Below are 19,294 nucleotides of genomic sequence, written 5' to 3'. Positions count from 1 at the left end.
ACCAACCCACAGAAAGCCTGTTGGCCCTGCTGGTCTTCTCCTCACCTACTGCCGTCTCCCGCGTGTGGGTTATAGACACACTCTGGGCTCCCCTCACCCCACACGGCTTCCCTCAAACCTGAACTCCCCGTGTTTCCTGCTTTGGAACGTCTGCTTTGTGACCAGGTTCCGGCGTTTCTCACAGACTGTCTGTGCTTTTCTACCAGCTTTAACTCATTCCTCTCTCCCTGGTGCGCATGGGAGCTGGGAGCAGCGCTGGGCCGGGCCGGGCCAAGCATTGGGAGGGCTGGGGAAGGTTAACTTTTCTTTCTTGCTTTTAAATAATAAAATAGAAATTAGCTTCTCAAATTCCCAGTGTCCTTTGTCTCGACTAAAGGATCCCAGCGGCCGCCTGGGAAGCCTCTAGCCCCAGCCATCACCACCGCAGACTACAGATGCCAGGACTGCCAACCCGTCAGGTTTTCTGACTCGTCTGTGGGTCAGTGGGGAAAACCCATCATCTGCAGGGGCAGTCCCCTCTGGCCGACATTTCCCATTCGCCCACCTCCGGCAGGAGGGGAGTTAACCAGTGGGGAGGTGTTTTTAATCTCGAGCTGCTATCGAAAGTGCTGTCTGAGAGCTAGGTATGTTTTCATGTAGTTGTAGCCGAGCAAAGGGAGGCCGTACACCCAACTCAATGGTGTTTGTCTCTTGGATGCGATGTCATGGGGGGCGGGTACCAAAGCCCGGGGCAGGCTAAGCCTCCCCTAATCCAAGCTGTGGCCCCACCCATGTTCCACCCCAAGGCCCCGCCTCTCTCCCCTCTTCCCTGAAGCCGGGGTGAGGCTCAGCTCCAGCCAGTGGCCTGGAGTTCGGGCCTGCCAGCTGCCAGGAGCTGGGGCCACCCTGGGCAGCTTGGGCCAGCCTGGGTTGGGGGTTGGTCCAGTGGCTTGGCTTGGCTCTGGGCAGCCTGGGCTTGCCAGCCGGTAGCTTAGGGCTCCTCCGGCGGCAAGGGGGCTTGGAGCTCCACCTTGTGGAGGCGCCACTGGCGGAAGGGATTGGGCTGGTGGATTCGTGTCCCCGAAGGGGGTATTCTCCCGCCACCTATGTGTGATGTAATGATTTTACTGCAACTGATTTTAAAAAAAAAGGCAGGGACTGTTCTAGGTGCCCCTCAGGAGAAGGCTGGTGATTTCAGTGAACATCAGAAAACCGTAAAGGGACATGGGATGGTAGCTGGTAACTAGAGCCACCTGCTTCAGCCTGGTCTGCAATTGTCTAGAGACCAAAGACCCAGCTGCTGCCAGCTACTAAGACAGGGGTGAGCAAACTTTTTGGCCTGAGGGCCACATGGGGGTTGCAAAACTATATGGAGGGCTGGGTAGGGAAGGCTGTGCCTCCCCAAACAGCCTGGCCCCTGCCCCCTATCCACCCCCTCACACTTCCCACCCCGTGACTGCCCCTCAGAACCCCTGACTCATCCAACTCCGCCCCCGCTCCTTGTCCCCTGACTGCCCCCCCGGCACCCCATCCCCATCCAATCCCCCCTGTCCCCTGACTCCCCTGACTCCTATCCAACCCTCCATGTTCCCAGTCCCCTAACCGCCCCCCAAAACCCTGTCATGCCTGCCACCCGCCCCATCCAACCGCCCCTGCTACCTGTCTCCTAACTTCCCCCCATGACTCCCTGCCCCTTATCCAACCCCCACCCCACCCCCTTACCATGCCGCTTAGAGCAGCAGAAGCTCGCAGCCCCGCCGCCCACGCGGCAGTGTTCCTGTAGGGGGGACAGGACATCAGGGGAGGGGCTGGAGACAGCCTCCCTGGATGGGAGCTCAGGGACCGGGCAGGAGAGTCCTGTGGGCCGGATGTGGCCCACGGGCCATAGTTTGCCCACCTCTGGACTAAGGCCTGAGTCCACAAAGAGACTAGAAAATTCAATCAATGTGATCCAGAAAGCCTGACTCAGTCACCCAGGCTCCCTATATAAAGCACAGGGAGAGAGAGGGGCCTATGAATGGGATCCACAAAAGCCGCCGTGCTAGGCAGGGGGCTGCCTAAGACAGCCAACGGGAGATGCTGAGGAGAGGGTACGACTTAATCCTCGCTCCTCTAATGGAGATAAACCTCTCCCTGCAGCCCGGATTTCAGGGCCTCGTAACACAAAGGCCCATGGGCAGAAGGCTCACTGTTCAATACAAGCAACTCCCGTCTCAGACCTGACAAACTCACTGCACGGAATGCACTGTTTTCCTGGTATTGATCCTTAAGGGGCAGCATGTGAGATCTCTACTGAAAGCTTATAACGTGTTGATACTCATAACTATTGCGAGTGCATGTATGAGACATATTTAAGTAATAATGTAACTATATTGAAAGTTATCCCCTTATGGTGATGGAGTGAAAGGGAGTCACCAGGGACTCACAGGTCTTGGTGACGGGGGTGCTCTGCCGGTCGCCGGGAGGGTGGCAGGCAGGCAGCCTTCGGCGGCATGCCTGTGGAGGGTCCGCTGGTCCCGCAGCTCTGGTGGACCTCCTACAGGCATGCCTGTGGAGGGTCCGCTGGTCCTACGGCTTCGGTGGAGCCGAAATGTCTAGAGCCACCCCTGGTGACAGCCCATTTTCATTGGAGGCAGTTTTCCCTGGCTAGCCCATTATGCAATGGGTTGCTCAGCTGTCCACCATTGCGCCTATTCAGAAAACAAATGGGAACCCATCAACGCTGAACTATAAACACTGAAAGCTGGTGGCAGTGAGGAGGAGGAGCTGAGGGCGAGGGGATTGCTCTGGCTGGGAATAAAGACAAAAGACTGATTCAGTGGGTCACAAGGTGGAGAAAGACGCTCTGGATCCAGTCACTGAAGCGGGATACTTCCTGGAAGACTGGGGGCTGGCTCCTTGGGGCCAGCAAACGCTGCGAAAGACTTGACCTTTCGGGTGAGGATCTGTTTTGTCAGGTAGAAAATGTAACTTCTAGTGAGTGTTGGCCCTTGTCCCAGTTTTCTGAAATTTTTTGTTTCCGTCCCTCCCCCTTGTTTCTATTTGAAGCTCTCTCGTCTCTCTCAAAATAAACTTCCTTTTGTTTTACTATCAGCAAATTCAAGCTTGATGCCGGAGGGGTAGTGTCTGGTGAAATGCTCTAGTGCCATTAAAACAACAAGGAGTCCGGTGGCATCTTAAAGACTAACAGATTTATTTGGGTATAAGCTTTTGTGGGTAAAAAACCCACTTCTTCAGATCCATTGTGATGCTGTGGGGTTCAGCCCAGACCAGTGAGGGGTTGTCACCACCTGTGTAGGGTCAGATCCTCCTCAGTGTAGCACTCACAGAACTTTAGTAATTTTGTTGCTCTCTTAAAGGGACAGCGCATAGCCCCACCCTGTTAGGTTAGGTGAGGACTCACACGTAATTGAGATGGTTGTTGTAAAAGTAAAAATAAGTTTATTTCCATGGAACATAGGATTAAGGGATGTCCAGTAAGTGTGAAAGAGCCAGGAGTGGTTACAAACAAAATGTGCTTTCTAGTGACTACATTTATCTTCAGTGAATCTGAGCCTTGTATCTCAGCAGGTTTCTCGCCTAGATTCAGTATCTGGAGACCTTCAGACCCCTTGGCTGGAAGGTTCCACTTTTCACAGGTGTGCAGGAGCTCGGCCTTCTTGGCTCTGCTCAGTAATGTGTGCCAAGCCGGCTTTGTGGCCTGTTCCAGAGTTCAATGACCGCGCTTCAGGAGGCAGGAAGGTTTCTTGGAGCTGTGGATTCCATCTCCCATTGAGAGTGGGAAGTGGCATCTTCCACATTGGTTGACTTTGTCTGCCCTTGGTGGAAATGTAATTTCATTGCCCTCGCTCCATTTACATTGCAGACAGGTTCAGGCAGGCGGAAGAACCACATTCCTTTGTCTGGGGCAGAGTGACTTAAGCCTGACAGCCAGGTTTTTAAGAACATATTCCTGCTCATATATAGTTACAATTCTTCATGTGTCGCCCACACGCACCTCCTCATACAAGAATATCACTGAGCAGTGAGTTTGTAGTTTTCCAATGCTATAGGACATGGCACCTTTTAGATCCACATTATGGCAACAGTGAGATGGGCTGGTTAAGCCAGCTGAAACTACTAAATCCCACGGAGCCCCTTGGCCTCTGGCACTGGGATGCTCTCAGGGTCACAGTGGTCCTCGGGGAACTGCAGATCAGGGATTTCTGTGGGTATCCCATGATAGGGGGCTGGGTACCAAAAGGGCTTGGGGGCTGGAGTGGGTCTATTGTTAGCTTGCAGGGCTGGCGTAGCCCAGGGGAGAGCGCTCCAGTGCCTGAGAGGCTGGTTGTGGAATGCACCACTGGGAACTCTGCTGGAGCCAGGTGGCTTAGGTCCCTGCCTGTGAGAATGAGTTAGGCAGATGTCAAGCTGCACAAAACAGCCAGAGAAGGGGAGTGCAGGATGCTCTCTCCCTTAAGCATGTAGCCCAGGGGTTAGAGTAATCACCCAGATGTGGGAGGCCCAGGTTCAATTCCCTCCTCTGCCTGATGGGGAGAAAGGATTTGAAGAGGGGGCTCCCAGTGCGCTCACCCCTGGGCCATGGGATCTTCTGATGCGGGGGTCCCTTAATCTCTCCTGCTGAACCTGTGACACTTTGGATGAGTCATTACAGAGTCCTTGGAAAAGAGGACTGGACCCCCCCCCCCCGTGGGTGCCCCACCACTGGCCTGCAGAGCTGTTCTCTCCCCAGCACAGACCCTGCTGGGGGAGCAGCAGCTGCTCCGTTCAGGCTCCCAGATCTCAAGGGAGGAGGCAGTGGCATGAGACAGATCCTGCCATGGATCTACCAATGCAGTGCTCTGGAACAGTCCCCAGCAGGACCTCTGCAGTGTGCCAGCCCCGCTCTGCGGGTCTCACTCTTTCCTGACCACAAGCCACTTAGCTTCACCAAACCTTGGAGCCCTCAGCTGCCTTCCCACCCAACGAGTCCACCTGAGCTGGACATCCGAGAGAGACTTGTACACCCAAAGGGAGCAATGCACCCCCACCTTCAGCATCTGCCAGGACTGTCAGTCAGTGTCATGAAAGCAGGAGGGGTTATTAGATTTCTGGAAGACACAGAGCATCCGTGGTTAGCACAGAGATCAGAAAGTTACAGCATGGTCCATCTTGGTCAGCCTAGAGCACAGAGTCCTCCAGCCTCTCTTTTGTCTCAGTTCCAGAAAGTCTTAAGCCTTCAACCGCCCACATTTAATAGCCCCTGACCTGGCCTCTCCTCAATCCTTTGTTCTTGTCCCTGGGCAGACCTTGTCCACTGGTCCTCCTCCTCCTCAGCCCTTTGTTCTCCAGCTGGTCAAACAGGGCTGGCTTACTGCCCAGGGGAGGAGGGCCATCCAGGGTTGTTGGCTAGGTGCCAAATGTCTGGGCAATTCAAATGGCCATTGTGTTCTCAGACTCTCCATAGACATGGAGCCCAGACATCTAGGCATCAGTCACAGCTGGATCTCTGCAGAGAGTAAACAACCTGTTCTGGACACCTAGTTAATAATGCCACATATAGGGGAAACTGAGGCACACACACTATTCATACAAAAATATTACAGAAAATTCCCCGTGTGTCACACCTCTTCTGCCTCCGAGGCTGAACTGAGCAGGGATCACTTTAGCTGGTAAGCGGGGGGAGAACAGGTTCCCCTTTCTGGGACAAAGCAGCCACTCTACAAGCACAGCCTCCTCTCTTTCAGCCGGGACCAGACCCCTCTGGACACAACAGCAACTCAACAACTCCCCTGCAGGCCCCAGATCAAGTGCAGTTAGGGCTGAATTAAGGCAAAGGCAACCTAAGGCTATGCCAGGGCCCAAAGCCTGCACCCCATTTTTGTGAGGGGGGGCACATGAGGCCAAAAGTGAGCGAGTGGCAATGTGACCTCCCGTGCACCAGGGCACAACACAGCTCATGCCATTTTGTCCCCCCTGCCATGCCCTTGTCATTGTGGGGGGTGGGGTCAGTGGGGATAAACCTGAGTGGGCAGAGCACCAGCCCCTGAACCACATTGGCTAGAGCTTCACTGCTGATTTGCAGGTGCCTGACGGGGAGCTGCAGTCTGTGCCCACACGGGGGGGCCGGCCGGGAGAGGGGATCCCTGGTGTGGGGCGGGGCGGGGAGACATGAAGGGATTTTGCCTAGAGCCCAGGGATGGGTTAATCTGGCCCCACAAATAACTCCAGGAAACCTGGTGGCAAAGCTCTGACAGCTCCGTGGAGCGAGGGGAGCAGAGCTGGTAGCCAGTGAGTGTGGGGTGCAGAGCCCAGCTCTCCCCAACTGCTCCCTGTGCCAGTCTGTTACCAGAGCGAATCACACACAGAGCGTCCCTGGCCCTGCACCCCATCATCTGTGTCCCTGATGATATTGGGGACTCTCTGGAACAATCCCCAGTCTCCATAGAAACACCCCTTGTCCCGCACCCCCAGGATCTGGAAGTCTCCTTTCTCTCCTCCCATTGATCCCATCCTGCGGCTTTTCTGCACGATGCCCCCAGCCGTGTCCAGGGGTGGTGGGGCCCCAGGAGGCAGGGGCTGCATTGTCACGAGTTGATCGCTAGGACCCAGGAGCCGCTGGCTGGGAGCAATGGCCGGGCTCGCTGCGTCCCGGCCGCAGGAAGTGACTCGCAGCCGCTGCGGTGACTCTGGCTCCCAGGCTCCTGGCGAGATCCCCGAGCCCCGGGGGGCGGCTGGTGCTGGGAGCCCGGAGCCCTGGCTGCAGCCGGGAGAGGGGAATCTCCAGCAGGGCCCTTCCCGCTGCTCCCCCCCAGGAGCCTCTCCCAGGGCAGAGCCCCCAGCCCGGCCCCTGCCCCGGGGGGCCCCGCTCGGAGGGAAGGTGAGAGAGACCCGCCCCCCCCCGGCACCCCCGGGCTGCAGGGGGAGGAGGATAAAGAGGTGCGGGGTGGGCAGGGAGAAGGGGCGATGCAGGGGAATCAGGCTGCAGGGGGAGAATTATGGGGCTGAGGGGAAAGAGGCTGGAACAGAGGAAAACCGAGTGGGGGGGCATGTGGGGAGAGGCGCTATCTGACATCATTTGCTACCAGTAGCAGTCACTGATAGGTAAGGTTCTTGTTGGTTGATTAATCCTAATTTGCTCCCCCTCACCTTTAGTGCCCCTGGTCCGGGTACCTCTGTCACAAGTTGTTACTGAATCAAGTCTTCTGTAGGTTACATCAGACAGAGAAAAAAGAACAGGAGTCTGTGTGGCATCTTAGGCCTGGTCTACACTACGGGGGGGGAGGGGTGTCGAACTAAGGTACGTGACTTCAGCTGTTGAACTACCTTAGTTCGAATTTCCTACCTGTCCAGACGCCGCGGGATCGAACTCCGCGGCTCCCCCGTCGACTCCGCCACCGCCGTTCGCAGTGATGGAGTTCTGGAGTCGACGGGAGCGCGTTCGGAGTTCGATATATCGCGTCTAGATTAGACGCGATAGTTCAAACTCCGAGAAGTCGAACTCTCCGCGTCGACCCGGCAAGTAAGTATGGACCTACCCTGAGGGTACGTCTACACTTACCTGCCGGTTCGACGCGGAGAGTTCGACTTTTTGGAGTTCGAACTATCGCGTCTGATCTAGACGCGATAGTTCGAACTCCGGAAGCGCCGCGGTCGACTCCGGTACTCCACCTCGGCAGAAGGAGTTGGCGGAGTCGACGGGGGAGCCGCGGAGTTCGACCCCGCCGCGTGTGGACGGGTGAGTTGTTCGAATTAGGGTACTTCGAATTCAGCTACGCTATTCACGTAGCTGAATTTGCGTACCCTAATTCGAACCCCCTTCTTAGTGTAGACCAGGCCTTAGAGACTAACACATTTATTTGGGCATAAGCTTTCCTGGGCTAAAACCCACTTCATCGGATGCATGCAGTGGAAAATGCACTAGGAAGATATATATACACAGGGAACATGAAAAAATGGGTGTTGCTGTACCAGCTATAATGAGACTAATCAATTAAGATGAGCTGTTATCAGCAGGAGAAAAAAATATTGTAGCGATAATCAGGATGGCCCATTTCCAACAGTTGACAAGAAGGTGTGAGTAGCAGTAGGGGAAAAATTAGTATGGGAAAATAAAAGCAGCAAAGAATCCTGTGGCACCTTATAGACTAACATGTTTTGCAGCATGAGCTTTCGTGGGTGAATACCCACTTCATCAGATGCAAGTAGTGGAAATTTCCAGGGGCAGGTATATATATGCAAGCAAGAAGCAAGCTAGAGATAACGAGGTTAGATCAATCAGAGAGGATGAGGCCCTGTTCTAGCAGTTGAGGTGTGAAAACCAAGGGAGGAGAAACTGGTTCTGTAGTTGGCAAGCCATTCACAGTCTTTGTTTAATCCTGACCTGATGGTGTCAAATTTGCAGATGAACTGGAAAATAGTTATTAGTTTGTGTAAGGACCCATCCACTCCCACTCTTTATTCAAACTTAATTTTAATGGTGTCCAGTGTGCAAATTAATTCCAATTCAGCAGTTTCTCGTTGGAGTCTGTTTTTGAAGGTTTTTTTTTAATTGGAGTATTGCGACTTTTAGGTCTGTGATTGAGTGACCAGGGAGGTTGAAGTGCTTTCCTACTGGTTTTTGAATATCATAATTCTAGATGTCAGATTTGTGTTCATTTATTCTTTTGAATAGAGACTGTCCGGTTTGGCCAAAGTACATGGCAGAGGGGCATTGCTGGCACATGATGGCATATATCACATTGGTAGATGTGCAGGTGAACGAGCCCCTGATGGTGTGGTTGATGTGATTAGGTCCTATGATGGTGTCCCCTGAATAGATATTTGGACAGAGCTGGCAACGGGGTTTGTTGCAGGGATTGGTTCCTGGGTTAGTGGTTTTGTTGTGTGGTGTGTTTATGCCCAAATAAGTTTGTTAGTCTCTAAGGTGCCACAAGGACTCCTTGTTCTTCTTGCTGATACAGACTAACACGGCTACCACTCTGAAATCTATCACACAAACGAGCAGCGGTGACTAGGCGTTCGGATGCCTGTGCCTTTAAGAACTCAGCCCTGGGAAGCCCATGCTGAGAGGTGCTGTCTGTGAGAGAGGAAATAAAAAAGCCCCTTTGCTCCCCACTCTCCCCAAACACGGGTGTCCACCGGGGTAACTGTTACCCCCTCTGCCCTGCCTGTGCCGGGGTTTTGCCCTCTCTCACCCTCTGGCAGTGCTTAACCCCGGCTTAACCCCCGATTTTACCCTTCAGCTCCTATCCTAAACCTCTCCCTAGCTGCTTGACCCCCTCGACCAGTCAATTTTTGCCCCCTGCTCAGACCCTGGCCACCCTCCCCCTCCAATTTTCCCCCTTTGCCCCTTTTTAACCCCTGTAAAAAGCCACAAGCAGAATCTTATGCCCAGTAAGGGCCGAGTGAAGGGCAGTGACTTCAGCAGATGTTACTGAGCATGCTCAGTGCCCCCCAAATAGCAAATTCCTAGAAATAGCAGTTTCTTGCACTACACCAGAAGGGGGCTGAAGAGGGGCAGGGAGTGTAGACGAGGGGATTGAGGGGGGAACAGGGATGTTTGAGGAGCAGGAGTGGGATGAAGGGGGATGAAGGGGGCAGGATGGGATGGGGGCAGGGGATGTGCTGAGGGAGGATGTGGCAATGCAGGGGAATCAGGGGAGACTTATGGGGCGGATGGGAACAGAGCTGCAATAGAAGGAAACTCTGAGGGGGGGCCGCTGTGAGGGAAAGGAGGGATGTGGGGAGGGGAGGCTGCAGGGAGACTGTGAGAGCAAGAGCAGACTGGCTGGGGAAGGGAGAAAAACAGGGTAGAAATTTGGGAGAAGGAGAGGGAGAGATACAAGGGCAGCTCCCCCACCCCATGGGGCAGGAGAGGGTGAGGGGCTGCCCCACCCAGCAGCCAGAGGGGAATTCCTTTAGCACAACTAGTCAGTGATTCTTTGGGGGTAGATGGAGCCTTCCGCCTAAGGGCTCAGAAGCTACAAGGCAAATATCCGCCCCCCCCCCCCCCGGGCCGGCTCCAGGCACCAGCTTAACAAGCAGGTGCTTGGGGCGGCCACTCCGGAGAGGGGCGGCAGGTCCAGCTATTCGGCGGCAATTCGGCGGAGGGTCCCTCACTCTTGCTCAGAGTGAAGGACCTCTGCTGAACTGCAGCAGATTGCGATCACAGCTTTTTTTCTTGGTTCTCCCCTCCCCCCCCCCCACACACACCTCTGTCACGGAGTCACTGGGGCAGTGCTCTTGAACTACTCCATACGAAGCCAGTCAGGACTCTGGGGGAGCCTCCTCTTTGGGCACAGACTATCTCCAGGGCAAGAAGCTTATGCAGCCTCGACCTTCCTGGGTCTGACCTCGGCGCATTCAGCATCCCCTTCCTCACTGTGTGCTTCCCACAGCCGGCCTGCGCAGGCGAGGCTCCTGGGGAAACCAGTGGGCCCTGCACCCCAACTCCGCAGTCAGACGTGACTCTCAGCCAGCCGGTAAAACAGAAGGTTTATTAGACGACAGGGACACGGTCTAAAACAGAGCTTGTAGGTACAGAAAACAGGACCCCTAAGTTATCTTGGGGCCAGGGAGGCCAGAGCCCCATCTGGCCCCCCTCCATTTCCCCAGCCAGCTCCAAACTGAAACTCTCCAGCCCCTCCTCTGGCCTTTGTCTCTTTCCTGGGCCAGGAGGACACCCGATCTCTTTGTTCTCCAACAGCTTCAGTTGGCACCTTTGCAGGGGAGGGGTCCAGGCCATCAGTTGCCCGGAGACAGGGTTTCGGCCATTCTCTGTGCAGACAGCATCACACTGGCCCTCTAAGGCTCTACAACAATCACACCCCCTTATCCCACCACCTAGATCCTTAAGAACTGCACAGGGGAAACGGAGGCCCCCACAGTACTCAGAGAAAACATTAAGAACTTTCCCACTTTGCCACAACACCCTACTCCCAATTTATGATTTTCGGACCCACTCATGGTTTTGGGGTTTGTCTCCTGAGCGTTGGGGCTGCCCAGGGCCCTGGCCTGATTTCCGGGCAGGATTCAGATCTCAGCCACACCGGTGTCAGACCAGAGTCACTGCTGGCTCTGGCAGGGGGTGCGTGTGGATGGGCCAATGGGATCAGCAGAGGTAGCACAGGGAGGCTCAGTCATTACCTGCTGCCACCAGAGGGCTCTGGCTATTGCTCAGGGAGAGGAGGCGGCTGGTGTGTGTCTGTCTCTGCTCCTGATATTAGAGCCCTTGAGTTGAGCTGCCTGGGGCAGATGCTGCTGCCTCCTCTGCCTGAGAGCCCAGAGTGTGACACTGCTGCTCCCCCCTGTGCCTGCCTCCCTGAAGTGCTGCCTCCAGTGACACAGCCAGGCTCACTCTGGAGAGCCAACGCCCTGGGAACGGGACAGTCCCCAGTTCTCCCAGGCAGAGCGGGAGGGAAGGAGACAGGAAGGGGAGGGGTGAGACCAAAAGGGGCAGCAGGAGCAAGAAGTGGGGAGGGAGGTTCCCAGCTCCCAGCCCTGCCCGGATCCATTCCCTGCACCCCCTGGGCCGACTGACTCTCCTGGGCACAAGGGAAGTTGCTGACAGGAAGAGCCAGTCCCAGCAGTGCCCTGCCCTCATGGCCAATGTCAGGGGGAATCCCCCAAATTGGTTCATTTCATTCTGCTCTTTTCTAGTATTTGTCTTTTAAACCTGGGGCGGTTTAAAAGTGTCTCAGTGCTGGTGGGAGGGACCAGGTCTGTGTTGTAATAAAGTGACTGAGGGTTTTCCCAGCATGGCAGAGTCCAGAGTGTCTGTCTGCAGGGAGAGAGCCTGGGGGGAATCGGGGTGTGAAATGGACTCAAGCCCCTTCTGAAACCTCCCCCATCGCCCCGACAGGCTGAGAAATCACGTCCACGTTTCGCTCCAAATCCTCCCGTCTTCCAGGGGACAGGGAAGGGAAATGGCTGTGATGGTGCCAGCTCAGGTAGGGGATTTTCATGGAGCTGCAGGAGGGATTTGCTGGGGGTGGGGGTGTCAGGAAACATACAGGGTGAGGCAGGGAGGGGACAGGATGTGATAAATCTTCTCGGACACAATCAGTTTGGAGCCTGATTTGGGCCTGTTCAGAACATTCCCCTATTTTTGAACCAAAAAACACCCCCTCTGGGCAGGGCTGGGGAAACTGACCAGACTCCCAGGGCTGGAGCCTGACCCCACTGGCCAGAGGCTGCTGTGAAATACGCAGGGAAGCTGTTGGGATTCCTGTCCCCGTCCCCGGCTCAGAGCTCTGCTTCCCGCATCAGCCTTTGGCTGGCAGGCATGTGGGAAATGAGAAGACCCTGCCCTGCTCCGTGTGCTGGGGGGACAAGGAGCTCTCACCTTCTCCCACCCACTGAAGCCTCCTGGCTGCTCTGAGGAGGGTGCAGGATTCTGCTTTTCTGGGCCTCCTCCCCCATGAATATTGGAATTGTGGCTGGGGCAGCAGGTGCTGAGTGGGGGACTCTTGTTGTTTCAGATGCCGGTGACCTTCGAGGAGGTGGCTGTGTATTTCACCCAGGGGCAGGGGGCTCTGCTGGACCCCGCTCAGAGAGCCCTCTACAGGGACGTCATGCAGGAGAACTACGAGACGGTGACCTCGCTGGGTAAGGGCGTCCTGTGTTCTTAGCTATTAGAAGCTGTGGGTCTGCGTGTCTGAATCTGGTCAGGTTCTCCCCTGGTCCGTTGCATTAGTGGGGAGGGTGGTATAGTCCACAGCTCCAGTGTGAGAGACACTCCACACCCCATTCAATGGAACAGGGGAGTCAGAAACCTAATGGACAGGCTAATTCATCTCCATCTCTCCAGCTGTCAAGGGACCAGAAGCAGGGGATTGCCTTGCCTGTATTATTTCTCCTTCATACATCGTTCACCTTGCTCCATCCGTGGGGAGGCTCTAGGTTCTGCAGCTTTGGAAATAGGCAGGAGTTTAACACCCAAGCTGTGTGTGTGTCAGCAAGTCCCCCAGAGCATACCTACCCGGAGACCTCCTAGTGAGGGCGTGACAACACCCCTCCCCTCCGATGTCGTCAGCTCCTAACGGGTCTGAGTTACCACAATCCCATGTAGGGTCAGGTTAAACTCAGGGAACGTTCCTTGTGGAAAATACTCTATCAAGACTCCATGCACCCTGACTTTGCGTGATTTACCAAATGCAATTAATAGGCAGCAGGTTTAAAACAAACAAAATGAAGTGTTTCTTCACACAAGGCACAGTCAACCTGTGGAACTCTTTGCCAGAGGATGTTGTGAAGGCCAAGACTATAACAGGGTTCAAATAGAACTAGATAAGTTCATGGAGGACAGGTCCATCAATGGCTATTAGCCAGGATGGGCAGGGATAGTGTCCCTAGCCTCTTTTTGCCAAAAGCTGGGAACGGGTAACAGGGCATGGATCACTTGATAATTGCCCGTTATGTTTATTCTGTGTGGGGCACCTGCCATTGGCCACTGTTGGAAGACAGGACACTGGGCTAGATGGACCTTTGGTGTAACCCAGTATGGCTGTTCTTATGTTCACCCCCTGAGCAGGATTCCCCATTCCCAAACCTGACCTGATCGCCCGGCTGGAACGAGGGGAAGAGCCGTGGATCCCAGATCTCCAGGCCTGGGAGGAAAGAGAGAGCCTGAGAGGCACCTGCACAGGTGAGGAGTCAGGGAAACTGAGACAGAAACATCTGGTGAGTAAAGGGAAAAGCTGGGACTCCCAAAATGTGCTGTGAGTGAGAGGCCTCAGTTCTGCCCCATCTCACCCAGGTCAGGGCTGCAGTCAGCAGGTGTCGTATCATCAAGGCAAATATCAGTCACGGCTTCCCACCCATCCTGTTAACTGTCTGGAATTTCCTCCTTGACTTGCCCTCCCTGGGAGTGTTGGGGTGGGATGTGGAGGCAGAATCCAATGTCTCCATCTCCCCAACAGTCACTGTGTTGTGTTTTCCCTCTGTGCTGTTCCCCTTCCTGTCCTTTCCCCCCAGCACAGGCAGTGACTCCTGTCTGGCTTCTCTCTCCCAGCAGGTGATAGGACAGTGAGTGAGAACAAGGAGGAGAATCAGCAGCAGGAAGGTCCTGAGAAAGTGGAACCACAGGAGATGTTTTTGAGAAGAGCTGAAGGGAATTTTTCCCAGTGCTTGGAACAGGGAGAAGCCTGGGGAGAACAACACAGAACAGAGATGCAGCTGGGAAACTATCCCAGGAACAAGCTGTATGAATCCATTCTCTGTGGCGGAGGATGGAAGGATCCCAGGGAAACCACAATCCCGCAGACAAGTCACAATGAAGAGAAACCCTACAAATGCCTTGAGTGTGAGAAAAGATTCCGTTTCAGTGCAACCCTTCTTACACATTGGAGAACCCACATAGGAGAGAAGTCCTATGAATACTTGGACTGTGGGAAAAGCTTCAGTAAGAAGTCATTTCTTATTATACAGCAGGGACTGCACATGGAAGAGAAATCCTATAAATGCCTTGAGTGTGCAAAAGTTTTCAGTGTGCAGTCGGCCCTTATTAGACATGGGAGAACTCACATGGGAGAGAAACCCTATAAATGCATGGACTGTGGGAAAACTTTTGGTCGGAGCTCAGACCTTATTAAACATAGGAGAATCCACACAGGAGAGAGACCATATAAATGCCTTGAGTGTGGGAAAAATTTCATTCGCCTCTCACACCTTATTAAGCATCAGAGAGTCCACGCAGGTGACAAACCGTATAAATGCCTCAACTGTGGGAAGAGTTTTGTTGACAGAACAAAACTTACTAGACATCAGGCAATCCACACAGGAGAGAGACCCCATAAATGCTTGGACTGTGGGAAAAGCTTCATTCAGAAGTCACAATTTATTATACACCAGAGAGTGCACACAGGAGAGAGACCCTTTCTATGCTGTGAGTGTGGGAAAAGTTTTATTCAGAAATCACAGCTTATTACCCATCAACGAACCCACACAGGAGAGAAACCTTATAAATGCCTTGAGTGTGGGAAAAGTTTTATGCAAAGTTCATCTCTTATTCAACATAGAAGAATCCACAAAGGAGAAAGACCCTATAAATGCCTTGAGTGTGGGAAAAATTTTATGGAACGTTCATCCCTTATTAAACATAGGAGAATTCACACAGGAGAAAGACCCTATAAATGCCTCGAGTGTGGGAAAAGTTTTATGGAAAGTTCATCCCTTACTAAACATAGGAGAATCCACACAGGAGAAAGACCCTATAAATGCCTCGAGTGTGGGAAAGATTTCAGTCATCGCTCACACCTTATTAAGCATCAGAGAACACACAGAGGCGACAAACCCTATAAATGCCTTGATTGTGGGAAAAGCTTAGTTGACAGAACAAACCTTACTAGACATCAGGCAATTCACACTGGAGAGAAACCCCATATATGCTTGGACTGTGGGAAAAGCTTCATTCAGAAGTCACAACTTACTCTACACCAGAGAGTGCACACAGGAGAGAGACCCTTTCAATGCTGTGAGTGTGGGAAAAGTTTTAGTGAGAGCTCAAAGCTTACTAGACATCAGAGAACCCACACAAGAGAGAGACCCTATGGGTGCCTGGAGTGTGGGAAAAGATTTATGCAAAGTTCATCCCTTATCAATCATGGGCGAATCCACACAGGAGAAAGACCCTATAAATGCCTCGACTGTGGGAAAGGTTTTATCGCAAGTTCAGCCCTTACTAAACATAGGAGAATCCACACAGGAGAAAAACCCTATAAATGCCTTGAGTGTGGGAAAACTTTCAGTCAGCGCTCACATCTTACTCAGCATGGGAGAACGCACACAGGAGAGAGACCCTACAAATGCCCTGAGTGTGGAAAAAGTTTCAGTTTCAAATCAGGCCTTAATATGCATCAGAAAACCCACACAGGAGAGAAATCCCATAAATGCTTGGACTGTGGGAAAACTTTCAGTCAGCACTCATACCTTACTAAACATAGGAGAATCCACATAGGAGAGAGACCTTATAAATGCCTTGACTGTGGGAAAAGCTTCAGTAAGAGCTCAGCGCTGACCAAACATCAGAAACCACAAGGATGAGAGACCCTAGGAATAGCTTGACTGCAAGAAAAGATTCAATTTGACTTCACACATCAGTGACCCACACAACAGAGAGACCTTGAATGTGGGGGAAGCTTCATTTGATGCTCCCGGAGTATCAGACACCCGCAAATCCATACAGGGAAGAAACCTCTGAGATGTTCTCAGTGTGGAAAATGCTCCAAGTGGCGCTAACGCCATGTTGGACATCAGAGACTCCTCCCTGCAGCAGGGAAATTCTCTCAGGGACCTGACTGGGGCCAGCCATGGTGACAAACCCATTTCCTCGTTCCCACACACATCAGGGTGTTTGGCTCCCAAGGATCCAGCTGCCCGTTGCTGGAGGGAGGATCCTGCAGCAGCCGAGCATCAGCTGGTCAGTGACCCTCTGGCTCTGCCTGGTCTAAGCAAACCCCAGGCAGAGGTGGAGAAACCCCCATCAGCCCCTCCTCCCTGCTGCAGCCCTGGCTGCTGAGCCTCAGGTGGAGGAAGGGAGAGAGAGAAAATCCTCCAGCTGCCCCCTCTGCCTGGCTGAAGTTCCCCATCTCCATGGACAGTGGAGTGCCCTTGGGGGGGAAGACTAGCCCATCCCCCTCTGCCTGAGGCCCTGCCCCTTCTGCTCCAGGAGGGGGCCTGGTGGAGTGTGGGCGGGGCCATGCTAGAGTGTTTCGGGAGGCATGGCCTCCCCCGGCCCACTGTACCTGCTGCCCATGCCCCTCTCTCTTCCCCTCCCAGGCGGGATCCCCCTGCCATGGAGATGAGGAGAAGGACACTTGGGCCAGGCTCCATCTTCAGTCTACACACCTGTCCCCACCCCCCATCTTCCACGAGCCCCGGGGCTGGGCTCCCCTACTCACCTGGAGCTGTTCCCTGCAGGGGGAGTGTCTCTGGGGGCTGGTAACTCCTCCCCTCCCCAAATCCCCCAGGGCGCTGGGTTCTGGGGGATCCACCATTAAGGGACCAGGGCGATGGGCTATGGTGAGGAAACTGGGGATTGAATGGTTGGGGCTGGAGTAGCTGGGAAGCAGGGGGAGCTGGGTGCTGGGCTATCGAGTGTTTGGGGCTCATGGGATCAGAGGCGAGAGGGAGCACAGAGGCAGAGAGGTGCTGCCTCATCACTCACCCCCTCTGCTCCTTCTCCCTGCCCCCGCTGCATTCAGACAGCACCATTAGCAGAGACTGATTCCCACAGGGCCTTTAGTTGGCAGTCTGGATTTCCCACCTCTGCTACAGCAGCATCAGCCTGTGAGAGGGAAGCAGCGTTACCTAGTGGGTAGATCACTGGCCTGGGACTCAGGAGACATAAGCTCTGTTCCCAAAGCTGCCAGCAGCTTGCGGGATGACCTGAGACAAATCTGTGCCTTCCAGAGAGGGAATAAATGGGGAGTGATAATATCAGCCTCCGAGCGTCTGTCTAGGGCAGGAGAAGTGGTTGGGATTAGCTGGTGCGTCTCCTTTGTTCCTCCGCCCCTTTTTCTAGTCTAGACTGACCCTGAGCAGTTCATTCCAATCCCCCATTAGCAAAGTGATTGTTGGAGTCACTAAGTCCCCCCTTCGCAGTGAGATTGTCTCATTCCCAGACAGCCTCACATTGCTCCAGGTTCTGCTGAAAAGCATTTAACTGGTTGTGCTGTTTCTCCCTTATCCGCCAGCATTCAATAGAGTCTAAAAGAGCTGGAGCAGGAATAGCAAAATAATGTGGTGTTTTCGCTTCTGTTTTATTGGAGGGGACGGGGAGACTCCGGGGGATTCCCTCCCGCCCCCATCAAGCTCACACATCTTCTCTCACAGAGCAGCCTCTGTCCAAGCCGTGCAGAGTTTATCCTTTTCCCTTTCTACCCCTCCTGTGTGTCATTTACCACAGTGTCCTTTCCCACCATGCTTAGGAACCAGGCTTTGATTTCTTTGATCCTCAATCAGGCCCTGAGGGCTGGAGAAGAAAATGTCCCATTCCTGAAGGGGGAATTGAAATGAACCCAAAGCACAGTTTGAGCTTCAAGCGCAGCCTCCAGCTATTGGTAAAGTGGCATCTGGAGTTTTTCCCGCCAAATCCAGATCATTTGTAGATAGGAAATTTTTGGCTGTTTGTCTTTTTGTTTCCTCTTTCTTTTGTGACGATGATGATAAAGCTTTTGTCAGTAACCAGCCAAATAATGCGGCGGTGCTGAGGAAAGGAGCTTTAGCCTGTTCAGCAGGAAACGGGCAAATTTGTTCCCAAGATTTGAGTTTTAAAATTTTCTGGGATTTCACTTCATGAACGGGAAAGTGATTTGTAGCCTACCCTGGAGTGTGGGTTTTTCTCTTTTAGGTGAAGTCTGTTCTGTCACGTATTTTGATAATAAATAAGTTTTAAAGGACCTAGTTCAGATTTCTTGGGGACTTCAAAAGACAAATGATAATTTGCCACAATAGTCCTCACTGATTTTCTTTTCACATCAGATTTGCTGCTTCTTTGAACAATGAAAGTAACCAGTGTCTGTCAGCAAAGCACTGAGGGTGAGTGCTGGATACGCACTCCAGGAGTCAGGGACTGAAATGGGGAAGGAAGTGACTGCCTGATCCCTGCAGAGATGTGAGATACAGTCAGGAGGGGGAGAGGGTGGGTGGGTCGGTGTCCTGGGCCTTGAAAGGGCCCTGTTTGCTCTTGCGAGCCAGAGAGCTGAGTCTGAGAACTGTGAACTCACTGTACATGTCCCAGAGGGAGAGGAAATGTCCTACAAGTTCTGGGTGAAGTCATCCTTGAACTCTGAAGAGCTACAGATGAAGCCCCAAGAGGACTGATGTGGAGAGAGGTCGGCGACTCCCCATTGCTGAGAGGAGGAGGCCAGGCGAATGCCTCTCTCATGGATTGTTAGCGCTTTTCTACCAGCTTTAATGTGTTCCTAGTTCCCTGGGGTGCGTGTGTGGCTGGAGCAGCAATGCGCCGGGCTGGGCATTGGATGGGGAGGGAGGGGGGGAAATGCTGGTATCATTCTGGGGTGTAGTAACGTGAGTGTTGTAGGAGGTCGCTGTCCCGCTCTGCTCGGCCCTGGGGAGGCCTCAGCTGGAGTCTTATGTCCAGTTCTGGGCACCGCACACTTTAGGAAAGATGAGGACAAATTGGATTGAGTCTCGAGGAGAGCAACAGAAAATGATCAAAGATTTAGAAAACCCGACCTGTGGAGGAAGGCTAAAAGAAGTGGGTCTATTAGTCATGAGAAAAGCAGACTGGGGATGGTCTGCAGCCATGCTAAGGGCTGTTATACAGAGACTGGGGAGCAGTTGTGCTCCATGGCCACTGAAGGGGGGACCC

The 19,294-nt window shown here is 53.5% G+C and overlaps 1 protein-coding gene across 1 annotated transcript; it reads left to right on the top strand.

Annotated features, from left to right (window-relative positions):
- The first annotated feature begins 12,440 nt into the window (after positions 1–12,440).
- LOC123345243 (zinc finger protein 420-like) lies at positions 12,441–18,871 on the top strand. Its single transcript, XM_044981977.1, has 3 exons — positions 12,441–12,567; positions 13,493–13,606; positions 13,976–18,871. Exons 1-3 carry the CDS (start codon positions 12,441–12,443, stop codon positions 16,000–16,002), a joined length of 2,268 nt encoding a protein of 755 aa, XP_044837912.1. The 3' UTR covers positions 16,003–18,871.
- The last annotated feature ends 423 nt before the right edge of the window (positions 18,872–19,294 follow it).

Source organism: Mauremys mutica, chromosome 12, assembly GCF_020497125.1.
Source record: "Mauremys mutica isolate MM-2020 ecotype Southern chromosome 12, ASM2049712v1, whole genome shotgun sequence".
In the NCBI taxonomy this organism is placed as follows: domain Eukaryota; kingdom Metazoa; phylum Chordata; order Testudines; family Geoemydidae; genus Mauremys; species Mauremys mutica.
The sequence above is the reverse complement of the archived record's forward strand: the minus strand, read 5'-3'. Positions and strand labels throughout refer to the sequence as shown.